General features: G+C 36.7%; 2 protein-coding genes across 11 annotated transcripts in view; both read left to right on the plus strand.

The window, feature by feature from the left end:
• Positions 1-5514, plus strand: part of dgkh (diacylglycerol kinase, eta) — a 106541-nt gene extending 101027 nt beyond the window's left edge. For 6 of the 8 annotated variants that reach the window (XM_007251703.4, XM_007251702.4, XM_007251704.4 and 3 more), the window contains 2 exons: positions 368-498; positions 2551-5514. In XM_007251703.4, the coding sequence (XP_007251765.1) occupies positions 368-498; positions 2551-2637 (218 nt within the window). In that variant the 3' untranslated portion in view covers positions 2638-5514. The remainder of the gene's footprint in view (positions 1-367; positions 499-2550) is intronic. The other 2 variants (XM_007251705.4, XM_007251711.4) reach the window with 1 other exon arrangement.
• Positions 5515-11877: 6363 nt separating this feature from the next.
• Positions 11878-18076, plus strand: part of akap11 (A kinase (PRKA) anchor protein 11) — a 35972-nt gene continuing 29773 nt past the window's right edge. For all 3 annotated transcript variants that reach the window (XM_007251712.4, XM_007251713.4, XM_007251714.4), the window contains exon 1: positions 11878-11981. The gene's annotated coding sequence lies outside the window, so the exon portion shown is untranslated. The remainder of the gene's footprint in view (positions 11982-18076) is intronic.

Raw genomic sequence — 18076 nt, forward strand, 5'->3', positions numbered from 1 at the left:
TGTCTCCTGTGTGTGCTCTGAATGCGGTGGTGGATGTCCCACTGTGATAACCTGCATGCCAGAAAAAAAAAAAAAAAAACATTCCTCTGGGTGTGCCAGTGACCAGAGACCTTTACCGAAAGCAAACCTGTTTAACCCTCTCTTTGCCAGCTGCCGCTGCCACTCCTTTCTGTGTGTTTTTCTTCTCTTTCTGTTTTGATTCTCCCTCCTTTTCCCTCCTCTTGTGGTTGTTCTTGTTGTAGTTGTTGTTGTTTTTTCTATTCATTTCCGCCCCATTTTGGCGTTGACCCTGTTCTGCTTGTGTCCTGCGCGTGTGTGCGGGGGTTTTCGGAGACTGAAGGGGGCTTCTCGCTCTTGACTTGTGTAGTTCAGAGGTGGGGCACTGAGGAGGTGGGCGCCTGGCTGGAGCAGCTCAGCTTGGGGGAGTACAAAGACACCTTCATCCGCCACGACATCCGCGGCTCCGAGCTCCTACACCTGGAGAGGAGGGACCTGAAGGTATACACACACCCCCCCTCCCGCCCTTTACGTGCCTCACAATGTCCCTCAAAACAAATCAAATAATTTCTCCTTCTATCTCTCTCTCTTTCTTTTACTGCTTCTCTACCTCTCTCTCTCTTTCTCTCTCTCTCTCTCTTTCTCACTGTATATATTTTCTGTCTTTTTTGACCTGACCCCTGTTTGCTATTTTGTGCTGCACTGCTCTGCTTGGCTTCCTCTGTGCAAGTGTCGTTCGAGACTTGAACCTACTTACATAACTAACCGTTTGTGGCCCTGACATGCTTATAGGCTTTGGAAGCGCTGAGATAATGTAGAATAGAAAAAAAAAACAGGGGTGAAAGTGCAGAGTGAAGAGTGAAGAGGGGGAAAGCTAAAAAGCTTAAAAAAAGCTAAAAAAAAAAAAGTGTGCGACTGCAGCACCTGCAGCATGGTGTGACACATGTGCATCAACTACTGTTGTGTGACGGACAACCCAACTGGTGTGAAAAGAGCTTAGCTGTGAACCAGCATGCTTCTGTTTGTGGTTTTTATTTTATTTATTTTTTTGTGAGAAAAAAGTGTGCACGCCTGTATTTTCTCACACGATGAGGCAAAAAAAAAAAAGAATGACACTAGCAAGATCTTTTGAAACAAGTGCAAATCTGTAGCTGAACTGATCGAATACATACGTTTAATAGATCCCTTATAAACACATTGATGATTCAATTGATACTAAACACAACCATTGGAGTCATCGCTGATCATTGTCACATTAGTGTGCTATCATTTGCACTTGTTGAGTTTATCCAACAACTCCTACCCGTCTCACCAGCAAAAATACACCAGTAAGACTATAACCACTAATTACGACTTCATCCTCAACATGAGCAATTTGAGCACTCTGCCAAGTTTTAATGTGGAGTTGAATGATTACATGTTGTCCATCTGTTACTCGTGTGGTAAATGTGTTATATGATAATTCTATGAATGGTGATGTATCATATATACATTAGACATGAAGGACAGAACAAGTGCTCCTTGGACTGTGCCATTTTTATTCTTTGTTGTACCCCCCCTCATTTCAGATGTCCCTATCATTTATATGGAAGAACCCCATGTTGTCTATTGGGCTGTCCTGGTGAATATACTGTAAAGCTATATATTGGAGAGATGTATTACGTTCTGTTAATATGCAATACATTAGAAATTGTTTAGTTTATATTGGCAGGGTGGACTAGTAGTTGATTGACTATGTGCATATGTATATAGTCAATATGTTTTAAAAATAGAGAAACGTAATAAAAAAACAAAAAAAAGAAACATGTCGGTGACAGACAAATAATTAACAATTTTTTTTCACAGGTTTTCAATAAATATGCTTTTTTTTATTTTACTGTTGAATAAATTACATAGCCTTAATTGTATTTTTTCTTCATTTTTAAAACAAAAAGCAAATGCAATACTACAATTAAAGAATATGTATTAATTATTTTATATCCCAGCAGACAAACCAGCAAATCCACCAAATGTGTGATATAATCATGAATTTATGTCAAACATTTATCTGGCTACCTCAGCAGTGCCATTTTTATTATAAATATACCCCAGCAGTTCAATTTAAGTAAAACATTTAGCTTGGTAGCTCTATTCTTATCAATAATAAAACATTTATTTCAGCCATGCTACCTCAACAGTTCCATTTTTATCATTACCTCAGCACTGCTATTCTAATAATAAACTTACCTTAGCAGTGCAATTGAGTCGTACATTTACCCGAGATACTCATGTCAGATGTAGCTTGCTAGTTAGATTTTTTAGTTTTTCTGTCAAATATTTTTTATATTATTGCCAAATATATTATTCCTGATATAATAATAGGGGATTTCAATAGGGGATTTCAATGGATTTACCTTTTTTTTGAAAACATACATTTTAGGCCACAAATTAACTATTTCATTCTGGGTTCTTGTACAGATAATGTACACTGTAACTGATGCCTGGTGACTAAACTGTCCTTTTCGTCTCCTAAAATGTTCTTCTCATTGAATCTTTGTGTGATCGTTTCGACAGGATCTGGGGATCTCGAAGGTGGGTCATATGAAGAGAATTCTCCAGGGAACTAAGGACTTGGCTAAGAGCGCCATGGTGGACCTGTGAGGCTTGAGCATGCGTTCCTTTCATCAGGAGCGGATGTTACACTGAGCTCCATTGTCTGGATGAGTTCGGTCTCGAGAGGTTTCTCCTGTTGTTTAAGCATAGCTTTAGGGAACCTGAGAATTGTTTTAGAGCGAGTGCTGGTGCCAAAAGAGACAGACAGTAGTGGTAGAACGATCTAGACGGTGGTAGATTTACAAACACAAAAAAAAGCCATTTTTTTACATACTGCATTGATGGCACAATCAGGTATGCAACTCTCATTGTAGAGGCAACTTCTGGCATCTTTAAAAAAAAAGAGTCAAGAGTAGCAAAACAGGACTTCCATAAAGTGTTCACTGTGGGTGAAGTAAGGCCTTGTAATAGCTCACTGGCTCTTTGCCTTGCGGTAGGTGGCTACAATAGGATGGGGAGAGATGATGTGTCAGCAATATTCTTCTTTCGACAGCACTGTTTACATTTTAAGGAGACAGGAAAACGGCTGCTGAAGCATTGCAATCAAAGGGCAATCATAGCGAAGTAGTGCGCAGTCCAGGAAAACGCTTTTAAAAGGGGGTTCCTGAAACAGTGACATTCTGATGCATGGTATTTATGCTTGATTCCGATATCTATTTCACTGCATGATTAGTGTCTTGTTTTTTATTGTACAAACTAACACTTGAACAAGTTTTCTATGACTTTAGTATGATGCCATTTGTTACTACTGATGAAATCCCTGTGGTCTTAATCACAAGACTGCTGTTTTATTTCTATTTATTTGTTTGCATGAAACCTCTGTGTCAAAGAGCAGTGTCACGTGCCATATTTATTGTAAAATGTGCTTTATTGGTAGGAAATCTTTGATTTAGATCTGATTAGCACATCAAGTAAGACGAATATCAGTTTGTTGTTAAAACAGTACCAAAGTGAATGTGGCCAAAACGTTTTGTTGTTTTAAAAAAAAACTATTTTTCTGCGTTAAGATTTCTCATAAATTGAGTATTGTGTAGTGCTTTTAAGTCTCATTAGCCCCAGATTCAGCATTGTGTAGTGCTTTTAAGTCTCCTTAGCACCACGTTTTGTAACTTTTTTTTTTTCATTTACCTAAGCTTTAAGCACTATTTCCCACAAACTAGGTTACAGTTAACAATTAACAGTACTTTTAAATATCATTTTCTCCAAATTCAGTAGAATTTAATATTTACGTGTGCTTTAATAGTTTACATTAACTATTACTAGTAATTAAAAAAATACTTTTAGGTATAATTTTCCCAAGTTCAGTAAAAATGAACATTTACCTCAGCTTTAAGTATCATTTCCCACAAACTATGTTAGAGTTAAATATTATTTCCCCCAAATGGAGTAGAATGAAATATTTAGTGTTCATTTTAAGTATAAGAATATTATATTCTTATGAAAATCACATTAGAGCCGAAAAGTGGAGTCACCTCTGCACTACTGACTCCAAGTCTGCAGTTAATCTTTTAAACATATATCTATTTTACTTGGAATAGGAATCTTATTTTCAGCGTTAGATATTGCAGTTGATCTGCAACGTAACGTAACGTAGGTTTCTCATGACCGTCGCTCCTTAAATTGCATTTAGGGATAAAATGTAAGTTTGATAGGATACCCAGAACTAAAGTTTGTTAAGTGGGTGGCATTACAGGGTATACTAGTGTAAGTGAAGTTTTGTTTGTTAATATATGCACTGTACATATCTTGAACTGTTGTAAGGTTTGTATAGATAAATGGTTTGTATAGATTAATGCTAACCTGATATATTGAGCTTACACATTTTGATTGTGTATAGTGCACCATGATAACGATGTGAACTATTCTAATGTTTAGTAATCGCATTTAAATGTTAAGTGCTGTTGTATTCTATTGAAGGTGCAATATTGTATTTATTTTGATACATTTTCTTCTCGACGAAGTTTTATTATGTGACGTTTTTCCATGGAAAACAAAAACCAATTCATGCACTCCTTTTTTTCGATTTCGGTAGAAGGTGGACTCCTAGAAAGACTTTTCACACCATAACTCGTTCCAAATTCATCAAATCTTCCACAGGCAAATTGTCAGTCATATCTACTAAACTGTGCTTCCAGGATAATTTGCTAGACAACTGGATGTTCTCACTCACTATGAAACGGGCAGAACTGCTCGCTGTGCCTCTTCTTGTTTTCATCGCATCTGATATTTTTCTCCCATTTGCTTTAATCAAGTCTGGGAATCACAAGTAAACCAGACCAGGAAGGACATGGTCATAGATTTGCATTTGAGTTTATGGTCATGGTCATATCATAATATCCCTCTAGAGGGTGGCAGATCACATCTGTCCGAGCCAAGTTCTTACTCACAACCATTTTTTTTTTTCACATGCATTTTACTACTACTACTACTACTTTTAAATCAAAGCAAATTAGAAACGAGAACCACTTAAACCACAACGTAAACGAAGGGAGTGCATATATATATAAATATAAATATATACTCATATAGCCATAGAGTATATATGGATGTTCTAATATCTTTAACTCTTTAGAAATGATTGATAGGAATGTGTTGTGAGCGTACGAGTTGAAAGAAATGGACAAGAGTTATGCTATTTTTGAAGAATATCAGTCTTCACTCTAACACGCATGCAATGTCATTAAAAACTGAATGTAGGTTCTTTTTTTATTTGTTTTCTTTTTATTTTTCCACTCTACTTAAACAGATATGCATTGCCTTTGAAAGGAGTCAAAGACTGTATGTTTCCAGTGATAAAATGAATCTCCCCAATTTCATTACCAAAGATACCAGTACAAAATGTCAGTTGACTCCACGAGTCATTTTACTCTGGAAACCTGTAGCACAGGTTTCAGTGTTAACGGCGCATCGTGCCCACCATAGATGTAGACGTGAAATAAAAAAAAATGGTGGTTAAAGTTTCCTTAAAAGAATTCTGAGAGTTCTTTTCATCGCGCCTCAAAGATTTAAGGACTTGACTTGCTTCCCGTCACAACCCCCGAAGATCTGGCCTTACAGTGTTACCATTTATAAACTGTAGCAGGTTGACTGACCTCAATATAACGGTGCCTCTGTGCGGTTTTATTTGCTCTCATTTCACTCAGATCCCCAAGTGCAGTCTTCCTCTCATGCTGCAGCGAATTCATCTGCACACTTTTTCTGCGTGTATCTGTTTCTGAATGAGCTCACCAGAATAGGAGTGTTTTTCTATGATAAGACATTAAAAAAAACATCAGGCAAAAGCAAGAAACTCGGGCTCATCTTTAGCTGGTGTACATAAAGCTGTATACTGCCTGATTTTTTCAAATCCAATTCACATGAGAAATTTGTAGAGCAGGATTGCATATCGCTGACATGATCCTATGATCCTATTAAGAGGTGTGCGATGTGAGTTTCGTTTGTTTACATTGTGTTTACAATGACACAGTTTGATTTTTAAAAACTATGTGTATAGCTATATACAGCATTTGCATATTTATTAAGGTTAATAACTGATGTGTATGTGTTTTCACCATTGGGATATAATGTTACAGTAGTCACTTGTATTGATATCTGGATGATTTTTTGGTAAAGTAGTTGGTAATTTTTATGACTACTAAGTGACTGTTTTCTGTGCCTTCTTATCGTAGATGCATGGTTAACTATTTATTACAATATGGAAGTCACTGAGATGTGTATTTTTGTATCCTGATTGAAGAAATAAATGTTTCGATTTTGTTGTACATTTTGAAGTGGTAAAATGGTACCACTTGATATCTTACTTCTTCAATAAATCTGAATGCATACACGCACATAATGTCTTCTGTTCATTCATTTTCATAGTTATTTAGAATATATTGCATTTATTTAGTTTTATGCATGTACTAGTCATACTAAGTCATACTAAGAATGCACATTAGACCACTGTTTTTCCTTATTGGTTATTTGGATCAGAGCTACTAAACAACTACAGCTCTGGAAACAATTTAGAAAGCACTTCAGTTTCTGAATCAGTTTCTCTGATTTTGCTATTTATAGGTATATGTTTGAGTAAAATGAACACTGTTGTTTTATTCTATAAACTACAGTCAACTTTACTCCCAAATTCCAGATTTAAAAATTGCGTTTAGAGCATTTATGTGCAGAAAATGAGAAATGGCTGAAATAACAAAAAAGATGCAGAGTTTTCAGACCTCAAATAATGCAAAAAAAAAAAAAAAAGTTCATACTATAAAGTTTTGAGAGTTCAGAAATCAATATTTGGTGGAATAGTCCTGGTTTTTAATCACAGTTTTCATGCATCTTGGTATGTTCTCCTCCACCAGTCTTACACACTGCTTTTGGATAACTTAATGCCACTTCTTGTGCAAAAATTCAAGCAGTTCAGCTTGGTTTGATGGCTTGTGATTATCCATCTTCCTCTATATTATATTCCAGAGGTTTTCAATTTGGTAAAATCAAAGAAACTCTTCCTTTTTAAGTGGTGTCTTATTTACAAGACATTTACATTAAGTCAAGGTGGACCCACTCAGAAGCAGTGTCTAATAGAGTGGAAAGTGTTTTAATGTTATGGCTAGTAAGTGTAAAGTTAAGTCGTACTGACTCTCCAAATATACCATAATATTTGTTTAAGTATATATTTAACTTTGCAGTGTTAAACCTATTGAGCCATTCTTCCAGAGTTCTGGTACTTTGTGCTAAAATAATGAAGGGAATTTAGATGTATTTAGTTTCATATAAAGTATCTCATAAATAACTGTATATAACTGCTTACTGCTAGGTCAGTAGTTGTAGTGCAAATAGTAATAATAATAAGTGACTCAGTAAAAGACAACCTCCAGACTGTTCCACCTTAAAAACCTTGGCAGTAGGTTTAAAGATGTTACTATTTACAGTATTTTTACATACACTTATAAAGACATGATTGTAATTGCAATATTTGCTATTCAGTAATTAATTCTCTGACCTATTCTCTTCTGAGGCAAAATAAGATCTTTAGTAGTGAAAACTGTATTAAAAAGTATATATTTTGGGGGTTTCCGAAATAAACACACTTACAGCACACCTAATATTTGGTTAAATGTACCAAAGCAAATTACACCCTGACCAGATGCTTTCGGTGGCCATAAACACACATCTGGAAGAATACTGGTTTGGATATTTGACCGCTCTACTTGGCAGACTTGGTAGAGTTCTGTTCAATTTGTTGGTTTTCCAGACCTAATTTTGGGCACAGTCTGCATGTTTTCAGATTTTTAAAACTTATTGTTAGTTTGCTTTATTCATTCCACATCCACCTTTGATTGATATATGTTTGTGGTCATTGTTCTGTTAGAACACCCAGTTCTGTCCAAGGAATAACATCTAGCTTATGGTTGGAGGCTAATGCTAAAGAATTATGAGGTTGTTCTCGCTTTTCATTATTCCATTCTTTTTGTACTAGGTACCAGCTCCACTGGCAGAAACATAACATCAGAGCATGATGCTACCACCATTGTGTTATTGTTTTAATCTAAACAAACTCTCCATGCAAAATCTCACCTTGTGGGGTATTCTTGATCATGAGGAAGGTGAGAGATCAACCTTAAACTACACTGGGAAACTTGTTAATGATCTCAAGGCAGCTGGGACCACAGTCACAAAGAAAACCATTGTAACACATTACGCCGTAATGGATTAAAATACTGCAGTGCCCACAAGCTCTCCCTGCTCCAGAAGGCACATGTGCAGGCCCATCTGAAGTTTGCCAATAAACACCTTATTATTATGTTTTGGGGGTGTTTCTTTGCTAAGCGCACAGGCACAGATACTTCATCGCATCAGTGGGAGAACGGACGGAGCCATGTACCATAAAATCCTAAGTGATAACCTACTTCCCTCTGCCAGGACATTAAAAATGGGTCATGGCTGGGTCTTACAGCAAGACAATGACCCAAAACATACAGCCAAGGCAACAAAGAAGTGTCTCAAAAAGAAGCACATTAAGGTCACTGAGTGGCCAGTCTCCAGACCTTAATCCCATATGGTTCACTTGTTACCTTATTCACTATTTACTATATAGCATTTACTACATATGGAACAGACTAGGGAATGACCGAACAACAAAGAGTCTTAGTTTGTGCTGGAAGTCTGACACCGCCCCACCGCATTGCATTATGGTATACATGGAAAAGTTTACCCTAATTACTAGCAACATTTCATTTCATTTTCATTTCATTTATTATTAATGACCACACAACAAGTTGGTGGAATTTACTTACGGTACAGCATAACATAACATGCTCACATCTCTGTCTGTATCAAAACAACAAACAACAGTGAATAGACAAATACATACATAAACAGTTAAACCTGGTTTAGTAAACGTACAGCGGTTGGGAAAAAACTATTTTTAAATCTGACAGATTTGGTTGACAGTGACCTGTAACGTCTTCCAGAAGGCATAAGTGTAAATAGATGATATGCAGGATGGGAGGGGTCTGAGGTGATTTTTATTGCTCGTTGTGTGATGCGTCTGTAATATAAAGTGTCAATGGATGGGAGGATGTGCCCTGTGATTTTTGATGATTTATCTACTATACTTTGCAGTTTTTTGCGTGAATGGGTATCCAAATTCCCATACCACACTGTTATGGATGAGGTGAGTATGCTTTGAATGATGGCAGTGTAAAACTGAAGAAGGATATTTTTCCTAACTCCGAATTTTTTTAGTTGTCTGAGAAAGAATAGCCTTTTATTGGCTTTTTTGTAGAGTTGGTGTGAGTGTAGTTTCCATTTAAGTGTGTTGCTGATATGGGTTCCCAGAAATTTGAATGAATCAGTGATGATAATGGGTTGCGAAAAAATAGAGATGGGTATTTTGTATATGGGTGTGCGAGAAAAATCAGAGTTTTTAATATGTTAAGCTGTAAATTGTTATTTTGGCACCAAGTGACTGCTTGGGCAACCTGTTCACGATAGTGATGTTCGTTATTGTTGGTGATAAGACCAATTATTGTTGTGTCATCTGCATATTTGAGAATAGAAACTGAACTGTGGGTAGATGTGAGGGTGTTTGTGTAGAGTGAGAATAACCACGGTGAAAGAACACAGCCCTGGGGGGCTCCTGTACTAAGGGTTAGAGTTTGGGAAGAGAGGTTACCCATCCTGACTCTCTGCGTTCTTTTTGACAAAAAATTGTGGATCCAGTAACATAGAGCAATATCAATGTCCATATCCCTAAGTTTATTGAAAAGATTGACGGGATTAATAGTATTAAAGGCCGAACTAAAGTCAATGAACAATATCCGAGCATATGTATTAGGGGATTCCAGATGTTGCATAATCCTATGAAGGGCCAGGTTGACTGTATCATCAACAGATCTATTGGCCCGGTATGCAAACTGATAACTGTCCATGGAAGGAGAAGAGAGTTCTTTCAGGTATGAGAGTACAATCTGTTCAAAAGATTTCATAACAACAGATGTGAGAGCAATTGGTCTATAATCATTAAGATGAGAGATTTTGTTAGTTTTAGGCATGGGAATAATGATAGCGTTCTTAAAGCATTTGGGAACTATACACAGTCTGAGAGAGCAGTTAAAAATGAAAGTAAAAATTGGAGCTAACATCTTATTTACTGGTAAAAAAAAATATAGCTACTAGGGTTTATACATTAATGTGGTGAGCAATGTCAAGCCTCTGGTTATTTTGTATATATGTATATATGTGTCAGGTATTGCAGCAGGGAGGACGTTAACGCAGGTACTTTATTTACAAGAAAACAAACAATAAACCAAAACTAAACTCAAAACAAGATACATGAACAGACAGGACTACTAGAGAAAACACAGAATAAACTAAAAACAGAAAAAAACAAAGAATCAGCAATCTGACTGACATAGAACATGCACAAGACCAGACAACCCAACACTGAAAACAAAGGGGCTTAAATACACATGGGGAATACAGGAAACACCTGGAAACAGGTAATGAGGGGGCGGAACTACAAATGAACACAGGTGGGAGCACTGAAGACATGGGCGGATACAAGGAGAGACACAGAGTGCTATGAGCACATGGCTGGGACAACAAACAAAGGAGGGGAACAAAAACATGGAGGCTGACAAGAGACAGGACAAGGATGTGATAATATGGGTAAATAAGTCATTTTTTTATTTTGTAGATTTGAAAGTGGCGCAGCGGAAGCGTGCTGGGCCTATAACCCAGAGGTCGATGGATCGAAACCATCCTCTGCTAAGTCCAGTTTTAATTGCATGCAGCGTGGGAAGCAATTTGAATCTTTTTGAAACAAGTATCTATTGCTGACACAGTTTAGGTTGAGCCAAAGCACAAGGCAAGCCTCCTAAGCTAGGGATTGTGAGATCGGGTCCCATTTGGGGTGTAAACCCAAAGGTCGATGGATTGAAACCATCCTCTGCTAACTCCAGTTTTAATTGCATGCTGTCATTTTAAAATGGCAATGGTATTAAAACAAATCTAATATTTAAGTACTTGTTTACTTGTGCAAATAAAAGCCAGTTTTAAGATGTTCTTTAAATTATGTGGAAATTTGATGATCAATCGAAACAAAGACAGGACAAAACCTGAACAAATACTTTTTATACTGACATCCATAGAAAGATTTTTATTAATAGCTAAAATTAATCAATAAACATTAATTTTGTGTTAACGTGCCTAAGGTACAGAGCCAGTAAGGTGACATTGTGTACAAAACAAATTGCCACGAAATAATTAAGTTGTGGGGACAACTGGGGAAATTAATGAATTAAAAAAAGTTAAAGGATTTTAAGTGCTCCTCATAGTGGGGAAAATAGAATTATTAAACAAGCTTATTAAAGCGTTGGAACAAGATGATTAAGTTGAAGGGACGACTTATTAATGCGCTGCAACTAGATAATAGAGTCATAGGGACGACCTATTAAAGCGTGGGAATTAGGTAATTGAGTCATGGGGGCAACTTATATGGCGAGGACTTTATTATTTTGTTCCCACACCTAATATTGTTAAAATGACAATATTTGTATTTGGAATTTGGAAGAAATGTTGTCTGTAGTTTATAGAATAAAACAGCAATATTCATTTTAATCAAACATATACCTATAAATAGCAAAATCAGAGAAACTGATTCAGAAACTGAATTGATCTCTTATTTTTTTCCAGGACTGTATAAACAGTGATGTGAAACGCAATAAACTGAGTGTAAAATCAGAGAAAATACAGAGATCAGCTCTACAGCCTCCTCCATCGATGACTCTGGGCTCGGCGCTGTCAGATCCTCCGCTCGGTGCTCGGCTGCTCCGGCCTGTGCGGCTTGTTTTCATGAGCAGCAGGGCTACAGCTAACGGCTCACTGCGGGGGTCCGACAACTAAAGGTGAGAGGGGCGGTTAAGGTGGTGGAGGTGTGAGCGGACAGTTACTGTGATACAGCGCGTTTAAACAGTGTGTTTAGTGTCTTGTGTGTTTACACAGTGTGTGTGAGTGAGAGCGGCTGTCTCGGTGTTGTTGTTATGTGTGAGGCGCTGCGCTGCTCAGAGCTCGGGGTTAGCTGCAGGTTTAGGAATAATCTGCGTCGAAATCACATCTGTCTCAGCTAACCCGCCCCGCGCGCCGCACGGCCCTGTATCAGACAGGGTTTCAGAGTGTGTTCTGAGGAGTTCAGAGAGAGGATCCTTTCAAAAAGACTGAATTCTGCCCGGTAATAAAAAACAGCGCAGCTGCTAACCAGGCTAACAGCCCCGCTGCTCTCACTGTCAGGCCTGAGCTCTGAGCGAACAAAACAACCAGCAGCAGGCTCAGTTTAGTAACACTTTAACCCAGACATGATCATATCATCCCCTTATTTATATCAGAACAGCAGCAAGAGGGTTTAATTTAGGTCACGTTAGCTCTTTAGCATGTTGTGGGAGAGCTGTCAGTTCTGTGCAGAGGCCTGTAGCCCCACAGCAGTGGGAGGACAGAGGGCCCAGCAGGGTTTATGGTTAATATCGTGGATTAAAGCGCATAAAAAAATGAAGAATTTATATGATTTGATAAATAAGGGACAGGGGTTGCCTCCTTATAGAGACCCTTTATAGGAATAATGAAAAAGGAAATGGTAAATAAATGTGAAATTGGAATCTATGGAGCCCCTATTGGATGAAGGTGGAAAAATAATGTTTAGAAACAAAAACGTTCCCTTGATTTATCACACGGTTCTTTTTATTTATTACACCATTCCCCTGATTTATCACACCGTTCCCTTGATTTATCACACCGTTCCCTTGATTATTCACCGTTCCTTTGATTTATCACACCGTTCCTTTGATTTATCACACCGTTCCCTTGATTTATCACACCGTTCCCTTAATTTATCACACTGTTCCCTTGATTTATCACTCCATACTTTGATTTATTGCACCATTTTCTTAATTTATTACTCAGTTACCTGATTTATTGCACCATTTCCTTGATATATTATACAGTTCCCTGATTTAATGCACCGTTCCCCTGAGTTATCACACTGTTCCCTTTATTTATCACACCATTTTCCTGATTAATCACACTGTTTCTCTGATTTATCGCACCGTTCCCTTGATTTACCACACCATTCCCCTGATTAATCACACTGTTTCCCTGATTTACTGCACCGTTACCTGATTTATCACATCGTTTACTTGATTAATTACACCATTCCCTTGATTCATCACACCGCTCCCCAGATTACACCGTACACCATTGATTCTGGTTGATTGTGTGTTTCTTTCTTTTTGGTTAGTGGAATAACAGGTTTAGAAACATCAGGCTTATATTTAAGCATCAGTCCTCTTTATGCTTGGGCCGCATTTCCTCATTGGCATTATTACAATTAGCGAGCTGTCACTCAACCCCCTCCTTTCTGAAGGAGAGTGTGTTCTTAGTGAACTTCAAGTGCTAAAATAAAGTTTCCCCTATCCTTTTATCTGTTTTTGTGGTTTTGCTTCTCATTTTGCTGCGTATCTTTACTCACCCACACACATTTACTTCGAAAGGCATTGGTGTGACCCATTTTAGGACCAAAGTTCTTATGAAATTCTTACCACCGCAGTGTTCACAGTGCAAAGTGCATGTAGCACAACTCTTTAACTCTTTACCTGATTAACAAGTGGTGCAATAGTTTTGCCAATTAATTTTATTTAAAACTGTCATTACTGTAATTACTGTCATATATTTTTATACATGATATGTAAAACATTTATATAAATATGGTCAAATTTGTGTGTGTCTCTGTTTATGTATGTATTTATCCAGCATGTGTTACCATGTTTGTTTAATCAGGACTTAATTAAAATAAGATTTTTGGGGGTTTTCAGAGCATAGTTGTTGAAAAAGTACATAATCTATATTATTGATTTTTTTTTTTTCTTTTCAAAACTACCTGAAGTGGAGGTGTCTGACAGCGTGCCTCATTGTTTTATTGTCTGTTGACAGCAATGTGTTCATATTTGGACTGTTTGCTTTTCAGGAAAAAAGTCTGCCACCTGAAGCAGATGTTCCAATTATATAATTATGTATAATAAGAGCTCAGGCCTTATTATAAAACTATTTGTAATAGACTGATAACATAACAGAAAATATAGCCGCAAGCGGCAATCATCGGGTTCAAGCACCAACTTGCACAATGGTGCCTACTGGAGCATTGAATGGTGATGTGTAAGAAGGTCTAATATGATTGGAGATGCCCTGTCACATTTAGAAATTATCAAGTTTTTCACCTGTTATTAATGTTGAGCAGAGGCCTTTCAACCTGATCAGTGCTTAAATTCACATGTAAATCTAGTGAACTTTGTAGGATATTCATTAAGTGAGTTAGAACTAGTCAAAAGGTGTCTACATGTTATTGGTATTGATCAGGTGGCTTCAACCAGAATGTTCACAAAGTGGTATTCAGATTGACCTTTGAACCTTTGCAGAACAAGCTGAAATGTTTGACCAAACAAGTTTAAATTAACACAAAGGAGTGAATGTTCTGATATGACGTAATTACGAAGTTATTATAAATCTAGTTCTGAATTAAATGGCGCTTCATCAAGCACCAACTAGCACAACAGATTGCTTGATGCCTGGAGAGTATTGTATGTGAAATTTTCACAAATGTTTTTAATGAACATTTACCTAGAGACTCTACAGTGTGCAGCAAGACTGAAATGGAGGTGATAGGCCAAATATCCAGAGAGTAGTTTCAATATAGCTATTTTCAAACAATTAGCAATTATGAATGAACAAAGCACTTTTTAAACATAGTTGTATTGAGAAATTTGTCAGAGCCACTGTACTAAATATGGCAAAAACAATTAGATGTCAAAATAGTACAGCATGATTGACATATACTCGTTTTTTTGGAACAGCGCCCCCCAGTGGGCGGATTGTTTCAGCACTTTGCAGGTCACTACAGTGTCTCCACCTGAACATAACTGCCAAATATCATCCAGATTGGGCAACATTCAGCCTGCCAAAATGTCTGCTGAATGCTGATTGGCTGATGGTGTTCAGCCATGTTGATTGATTAAGTTGCCCTTTGAACATCCTTTAGAGGCTGTATGATAGATTCTGCATGCAAAGTTTCAACTTGCTAGGTTGCACGGTTGCTGAGAAACAGTGCTCCAAATTTACCTCTTGAAGTGAATGGGGCATATATCCGGAAGGACTAATTTGCATATGGCGGCCATATTGTTTACATATTTCAACTTTTTCTTAATGAATATTGAAGCGCATGCTCTCACGAGTGTTTTGATACCAAACATACCAGGATTGGTCAAAATTCCTAGGACTAGTTTGCAAAAGTAGGTTTTGCATATTATGCAAATTAGCACAAAATCTATATAGACGAAAGTGCATGGTCCAAATTGGAAAGTTGTTGGTATTGACCCAAGGAATCCATCAAAAAAAGAGTTTTGAATGTAGGTCTTCTGGTTTTTGAGTTATTGAGAAAAGTGTGAAAAATGAATTTCCTTGTTTATAGCGCCACCACTTGACCAATCGGTGCCATTTTTGTTGTCCACCGAGATGCACTGATCCTACATCTACCTACCAAGTTTCATTTCTCTATGACTTACGGTTTAGGCTGCACAACTGTTTTTACAAGAGAAAAAGAATAATAATAATAAGAAGAAGAAGAAGAAGAAGAAAAATCTTAGCAAAAACAATAGGGTTCTACGCACCTTCGGTGCTTGAACCCTAATAAACACTTATTACAGATGCAATATATTTCAACACATTTACTATGAATGTCTTACTGGGGAAAGGCTCAGAATTTAGGGTTATCAGCATTCTTCAATTCAGGTGCATTAGGAACTATACAAGAACAAAACTACATTTTTCAGGTGGCAATTTGTACAGTGCAGAATGTTCTTAACAGTTGTTCAGGGGACCTGTGGAGTCCTGGTTGGCAGAGAAAACTGCTTGTATGACTGGTAAATAAGGCAAATAAAGATCTGTATAAACGTTTATCTGAGTCAAGAGGGTGGTGCACTAGTCAACTGTGTAGCATTGCTAACAGAACATAAACATAATTTTAATGATGGAAGAGTCATAATAAGGAAACTTAACATCAGTTCTCATCACAAGACTCACAAGTGTGTGCTACAGGACAAGATCAGCAAAGATACATTTGTGTGTACAACTGTGAAACATGGAGATGGTAGATGTGTCAATGTCATGCTTTTAAAGGGAAAATCCAACAAAAACAAACATGAACGCTGTGATATCTCCTTTGCACAAAATATAGAATTTTTTGTTTGGTTAGCTGCCTTAGTGTGTATGTTAGGGGTGGGCGATATGGCCATAAAATATTACAATATTTCAGAGTTTCAGAGATAATTAGATTCTTGGCGATATAAAAATAAAACTGATTTTATTGTATTTTAATTTTTTTAAGCATAATGGTGTCAAACTGAATAAACTAATAAAACTCCTTTTAATAACAAAATAAATAATGTAATATAACACATTATCGAAGCTATAGGTTTTGGAACTGTTCTGAACTCTGTTTCAGGGTATTGACGTGCTGTATTGTTCCAACCCAAATGTGAAAGGTTTGTGGTCTTGACCTGCATTCTTGTTTCATACAGTTGGTTTTTCAGGTTTCATGTATAAGTCAGCACTTTTTCTAGTTCTTGCTAAGTTGCATAGGCTTTCAGTTTTGCAGCACAAAGATAAGATCTTGCCTCATACAGTCATAGAGCTGCAGAACAGTGTAGCCAAGTCATAATGTAATCTACTTAGTTTAGGTCAACATACGCCTACATTGCATCTCTATAGGTCTCTAATACAATGAACGGTTAATTAAATAAGCAGTTATGTTTATTTTGAATGGTATCTGTTGCCGTTATTAAACAATATTGACAGTGTTGATTTTTAATTTAAAGATTGATGTCGGACAGTGGTTCATTTTGTGTTGTGTATAACACCCCCCTCTAGGGGTGGGCGATATGGCTCTAAAATAATATCACGATATTTCAGGGTGTTTTTGCGATAACGATATGCTTGGCGATATAGGAAAACTAAAATAATTAATTCATTTCAGGAATATAGTATGATAGTAAAACAGTATAATCATAATGTGGCAAAATAAATAATATAGCATAAAATAATATAATGCAGCAAAAAATATTGCTGAATAAACTGCAAACTAAAACAATTATACAATAAATAAACCTAAAGCTTCACAGTAAACAATAGGCTATTTTTAAGACAGAACAGCCGTTTTATCACGATATGGATTTTTAATATCATGATAATTGTGTGTCACGATATATTGTATACGATATAATATTGCCCAGCCCCTATCCCCCCTCCCCCACTAGATAGTAGTGTTGATCCCTGTTTTTATTATATTAGCATAAAAGATAAACTTTTATTTAGATTGTATAAATATGATGGTGTGTTTTTGTACTGACACTGACTAATATCTGAAATATTTTAGTATATAACCTTGCTTACAGTATCACAATATATCTTGATATATTGAGTCATAATCCCTGTATCATAATACATATCAGATATTTGCCAAAATGTTGCCATCTTCTATATAGTTTTATTATATGCTGTATATTATATTTTAAACCAGTATAAAGCCAGTTTTACTGTTACTTAAATAGTGTGCAGTTTTTCTATTATAATGTTAGCCATCTTGGCTGGATTTTTTTTTTTTTTTTTTTTTTTTATATTTTCAGCCATACCACCAGCCTTATATTGAGTATATGACCGCTTGTGCTATCACAGCAGACCTAAACATTTGAGACACGGACCTTTGAAGATGTCCTGTGGAATCTGTCTCCAAGATGTTAGAAGTTGATCCTTTATGTCCTGTATATTTTCATTTATTTTATTTTATTTTATTTTGTCTATTTTTTTTTTTTTTTGCATGACTGGGCTTTTATATAGGTTTGTGACTTACTCTACTGTAAGGAGTAAATATAATATAAAACACTAAGGCTTTAAATTAAGACAT

The sequence above is a fragment of the Astyanax mexicanus genome, chromosome 11 (assembly GCF_023375975.1).
Source record: "Astyanax mexicanus isolate ESR-SI-001 chromosome 11, AstMex3_surface, whole genome shotgun sequence".
In the NCBI taxonomy this organism is placed as follows: Eukaryota; Metazoa; Chordata; class Actinopteri; order Characiformes; family Acestrorhamphidae; genus Astyanax; species Astyanax mexicanus.